Source organism: Quercus lobata, chromosome 6 (assembly GCF_001633185.2).
Source record: "Quercus lobata isolate SW786 chromosome 6, ValleyOak3.0 Primary Assembly, whole genome shotgun sequence".
Lineage (NCBI taxonomy): Eukaryota > Viridiplantae > Streptophyta > Magnoliopsida > Fagales > Fagaceae > Quercus > Quercus lobata.
This window is the reverse complement of record NC_044909.1, coordinates 28,538,204-28,543,849: the sequence shown is the minus strand read 5'-3', so window position 1 is coordinate 28,543,849 and position 5,646 is coordinate 28,538,204. Positions and strand designations below refer to the sequence as shown.

Sequence of the window (5,646 nt, the reverse complement as noted above, 5' to 3'; positions counted from 1 at the left end):
GCAAAAAAGTAACAAAAATGGACACAAATACATATTGGCTATTAGGATTTGGGTGTGCTGTCACTCTTAAATATGAGGGTGTATTATCAATTTATAAACGTTGTTTTAAACTAATATTTTTTTGATTTTTCTAAATAGTGCAATACCTTTGAATTAAAATTGCTTAGGCTATCTATCAAAAATATAATTAGTAAAATAATTGCTTAGGCTAAAATGACAGTTTAATCACTTCATAAGAAAAGTATTAAGGCCCCGTTTGGTAACGGTGTTTAAATAACAAAAACTGTTGTTTAAACACCATAACACGTATTTCCACACATTTTTTCATCCACAAGTATTTCCACAAAACTTAAACAATATTGCTTGAAATCTCTTACCAAACGAGCCCTAATTATTTTAGTTTTTAGAAAGCTAGGCCTGGAATGGTGAGGCTGCGGCTACTTGGACATATAATATATTCTTATGGCGTAGCATTGGGTATTAGATGCTTTGTATAATTTTTCTCAAAAAAAAAAAAAGAAAAAAAGAAAAAGAAAGATGCTTTGTATAATAAATTGGATTGTGCATCTTTGCCTGAATTTCATTTTATTTCCTTGCCCAACACATCCTTCCTTTAAGAATGCCAGGAAACATCCTTCCTTTAATTTTCCTTTGAGATTATTTTTCAACTTTTATTATCTTAAAATTTTTTGGTTATAACTTTTGTTATTACTTTTTCTAAATAACACCCAAAATGATCACCGAGGAGAAAGCAAGCTTAAATTAGTTTTTTTTTCTTTTTTTTTGGTATATGCCACCATTTGGATGATGAGAATTACATAGATAGTTGATCTTACAAAGAGAGCAATGATTGTTGCACATCAGAGTGTATGTATACGCAAGTGTGCAAACAACTGAAATTGTGTTTTTATTTCATGATTTCAATTGTTGCAAACTTGTGTCCATATACACTAATGTGCAACAAGTATAGATGCTTTCAGAAGAAGTGCAAAACAAAAGCACTTCCATTTTTTTCAACAGCAAAAAAAAAAAAAAAAAAAAAAAAAAAAAAAAAAAATCTGCTATATATTATCATATTCTTAGGCTAAGTGATGAGCTCTTCTTCGTAGGCTTTGCACAAGTAACTTGGATGAGGAAACGGTACCAAAAACCCCAAGAAGAGAGCCAAATGCAACGAGGGTCAAGTTGAGAATTATGAGAGGTTTTGATATTTGACCCCAACAAATCTTGGTGTGGAATGCACAAGGAAAGATTACGCAGATGGCAATGCTAACAAGGGAACCAGTAAGGCTGAGAACGTACTGAAAATATGGAACAGAAAGAGCCAGTGCTAGTATTAATAGAAGTAGAAATGAACCTACGCAACCCCTTATGATCATCTTTAGCTTGGAACCCATTGAAGCCGGAAGGTTATGCTCAAGTTGAATGGAAAATGGTGCTATTTCCAATGCATATTTGGTCATGGGTGTCAGCACAGTGGCCCATAATGCAATCTTTGTCACAAGAAGATGTGGAGGCATGCTGAGAGTGATTTGAGAATTTACTTCTGGCCCAAACAATTTGGCTCCCAGGAAAGCTAATGCTGTATATAATGCTGTCACTATTGTGAAGCTGACAATAGATACCTGAAATTCCAAGATGAATAAATAAATAAAGTAGAAAACGAAATATTAGCTCTATTTTTTTTTTTTTTTTTATCAAAGGCCAGCTAGTGCTATCTCTCTTCAGGCCTTTCTCTAAATTCCCAAGCCTCATGTGGAAAAAAGATTCTCTTAATTTGTTTGTAAAATAGGGAGGTTCTAATATTGCAACATAAAGATTTAATATTTAACCAATTTAAATGTGATTGTGTTCTCATGTCATTTGAAATCAAGGGGGAAGGGGGGATCTTTGATTTTTTTTTTTCTTTTCTTGTTTGTATGCATGTGCCTGCGCACTTGAACTCCTTTGAGGTTCTGAGTGTAACACAGAACTTTTTACGTATTATTTTATGTCTAAACCTTTAATTGTGTAACACTTAAAATCCGTGGGATTTTTTCTAGACTTTATCACTTGACATGAATTCAATCTTTAAGTTTTTTTATTCTGGACTTTACTGCTTTGACATCTGTTTCTTATTCAAGGATCATACACTTTACCACCACAAGCTAAGTGACGTCTACAGAATATTAAATCCATTCTTATATAAGGTTAATGTAGGGTTGTCCACGGGTCAGTCCGGATTGGTTTTGGCCTCAACTCGGATCAACCTGCTCAGATCGGGTGGAACAAACACACCTGCAACCAACCGCCGACCACCACAAGTCGGGTTGGCCAAGCTTAGGGGAACGAACGGTCAAGTAGATCGAGTCCGATGATCAGCGATGGCGGGCGGAGGAGAAGTTCTATCTTCACCGATCTGAGTTGAAGGCACCGGATTTGAGTAGATTGGAGTCTATCTTTGTTGATCTTAGTAAGAATAGTCGGATTCAACCAAATAACTGAGTCTATCTTTGCCGATCTAAGCCTATCTTCGTTGATATGAGTCAGATCTAACCATATATTGTCGGATTTGAGCAAATCTAATGAAGGAGGAGAGTAGATTTGGCCGGATTTGAGTGAATCTGAGCAAATACCATTGGATTTGAGTGAAGGAAGACAAAGGGTGGCCAGATCGGAGCTAAGGAACTCTAGAAAGTCACCAGATCTAGGAAATTTTAGCTTTTTCTTAGCATTTGTCGGTCGGATTGGATGGCTCGGGTTTTAGAGACCGAAACCCGCCACTCAACTCGTCGAAGTCAGGTTTCAGAGGATAGGAATCGTCACCGACCGCCGGAGGTGTCGGATTTGGCCGTGATGGGTCGGGTCTGGTCGATTTGACCGGGTCTCCGGGTTGCTTGGACAGCCCTAGGTTAATGTATAAGAGCGTTGTACATCCAACTTTATAAAAAGAGGTAGGATTATATACCTATGTATAAGGTAGTATTTGTTACACACATTTAATTTTTTAAAATTGAAATCTTGAGTTGAAGATATAATTCAAATTGTGTCTTCAACTCATAATGAAATTGTGTCTTCAATTTACAATTTCAGTTCAAAAGTTAGGTGTGTAAACTATATATATGTGTGTGGGGGGGGGGGGTGTATCAACTATCAAGTGCTTTATAAATGGGAGACGAATAAGAGAACCTGCATAGTGCATACCTTGGTAAACCTAGATGGATCTTTCATTTCTTTATATAAATTAGGGAAAACAATGTGCCCTGCATAGCTGAAGATATATAGCCCAGATATTGCAGGAATGTTATGGAGCTGGAGGACTGGTATCTTGTGATTGGGTTTTACACCTCCAAAAATGGAAGTGCATGGCACTGATATAAAAATGAGAAGCGACATGAGAATTCCGGCAGATGAGATGAAAGATATTGAAGATAAATTTCTCAGCCACACACTAGGGAGTGCTATTAAGACTGCCATCATTGTTAGGAGCTGAGATGAAGATAGTTTAGCCCATGGCACCTTAATCTGCATCCCTGAAAGTACTGGAATAAGGTTGTCATGCAATGATATTGTATAGGACACTAGTGCCATGAAAATTTCCAAGTAGATGAAGGTTGTAACTAATACTTTTCCTTTTGTTCCAAATGCATGCTGTCCAATATCTGTAAAACTTCTTGACTTGGGATTCTTGTCAAGACATTTTCCAAGTAGATGAGAAGTATATGCACATATTATCCCAAGTCCTATAAGCAGAAAAGAAGATACCCACCCTCCTCTTTCCAGTGCATATGGAGTTGATAATTGCCCCAACCCTGTGAGAAAATAAGTAAAAAGATAACCAATTAAGTTGCTTGACATCAACAATGGATTTGATAATTGAGAATACAAATCTTCTTTCTCACTTAGTATTTCACTTTATACTATATCTCCATTGCAGCCTATTATATGCTTGATTTAAAAAAAAAATAAAAAATTGTTTGCTTTACTAGGAGAAAAAAGGGACGTGTGACAGGCTACAATTATTAGAACATAAAATGGAATATCTTGAAATTCAAGGAGAAAAATAATTAATTGTAGGTGAGAAAACAAAGAAGAAAAATGAAGAAAGAAAGATAATACAAGAAATTACATGGTTCAGCGTAAACGCATACATCCATGTAAGAAAATCTTTGCTGGCTATATCTTCACTATATTAATTAAATTATGGTTACAATGAACCTTAAGTAGGAGATAGGTTTAGGTATATATAGACTTAACACTATAATTGGACTCTTGGGCAAAACAAGAGAAATGCTAAGTTAACAACATTTTCATAACAAATCCTAAGTAACAGATTGTTACTAGCTAGCTAGTAGCAACTTATCATTCAGGATTTGTTGTAAATGTAACATTTCTTAAACACATAAACCTATATCTCTAATAGAATACTAAGTGTTTGTTTGGCCAAATAAAATTAGCTTTTTGTCTTCGATATTTTTATTAAAAAAGATTAACAAATCTTTTTTTTAATAAATAATCTAGTTTTTAGCTTCTTTTTTTTCATACATTTAACATAAAATTTACAAAAATTATACTAATTAGATGATGGAAGAACTTGATTACCTATGAGCATCCCAATCATATTAATGACAGCATGAGCAAAAGAACCAGTAGCCCCCACATTATGCTCAATGGCTATGTCATTTTCGACAGACTCTAAGTTCTTAATGCTGTGATTACACATGCATGGTTTGCTTTCCTCTAAACAAACATGGGAGCTCACCCAGTGCACATCCAAGTTGGCACCATGCAGTGTCTCATTAAGAACTTCATTACGGTGGGCACCATGCAGTGTCTCATTAAGAACTTCATTACGGTGCAGGAGACGGTTTGGTTGAAGGCAAAGTAAATTTCTTATGGACTTTGATATCTTTTTCCACATACTCTTGAACAAGTTCCAACAAGATTGGAGTGATGGAATTGAGGGAACTATAAGGCACTCAAGCTTAATATACAAGACAATGGATGGACCTTGCCAATGAAGCATACGGCCGGGTATATTTATAATTGAAGAAAATCAACTGCCCACTCCTAGTACTAAATATTAGATATAAGAATCTAACTAGAAGATGTAGTGGAAACTTTGTATGTGAACCTTGAAGATGAAGTAAAAGGATTGAGGAATATTTATAACCAAATTCTAGTAGTACACGTTACACTGCTTACCATTTGTAAGAATCTTTAATTGTAAAATATGCTTTGGCTTTGCTTGTGTGTGAGAGAGAGTTTTGATCTAGATTAATAGTGGATGCTAGCTATATAGCTTATTGGAAATTTGATAGAGGAATAGGAGTTGCCAAATTGAACAATTGCTAAAGCATGCAGCCCATGAACATCAAGGTAATCAACTTGATTGGATGCATTTCTGACGAATCTATGGTCCTGATTTAGGAATCAATCAAATTAGTTAAATTGCATATCTTAGCAATGGATCGCATATATTAGGTGGATTGCACTTTCCCCCTTTAGGTATATAAGATAGATAAAGCTAGCCCTTATAGGATAGTTAGCAATGTCCTTCCATTAGTTTCCAAACATTGTAATGATCCCCTTTTTATAAGGAGCACTGTACTTTACCCAATGAGGCTATGTGCTAGTATTTTCTCAAATGAATGAGAAATCTAATTG

At 35.4% G+C, this 5,646-nt stretch overlaps 1 protein-coding gene across 1 annotated transcript; it reads right to left on the bottom strand.

The window, feature by feature from the left end:
- Window positions 1-918: 918 nt before the first annotated feature.
- LOC115994020 (amino acid transporter AVT1H-like) lies at window positions 919-5,094 on the bottom strand. Its single transcript, XM_031118033.1, has 3 exons — window positions 4,582-5,094; window positions 3,184-3,791; window positions 919-1,625 (listed from the first exon to the last, which is right to left on the bottom strand). The coding sequence occupies exons 1-3, from the start codon at window positions 5,003-5,005 to the stop codon at window positions 1,080-1,082; spliced, it is 1,578 nt and encodes a 525-aa protein (XP_030973893.1). The 5' UTR covers window positions 5,006-5,094; the 3' UTR covers window positions 919-1,079.
- Window positions 5,095-5,646: the final 552 nt, after the last annotated feature.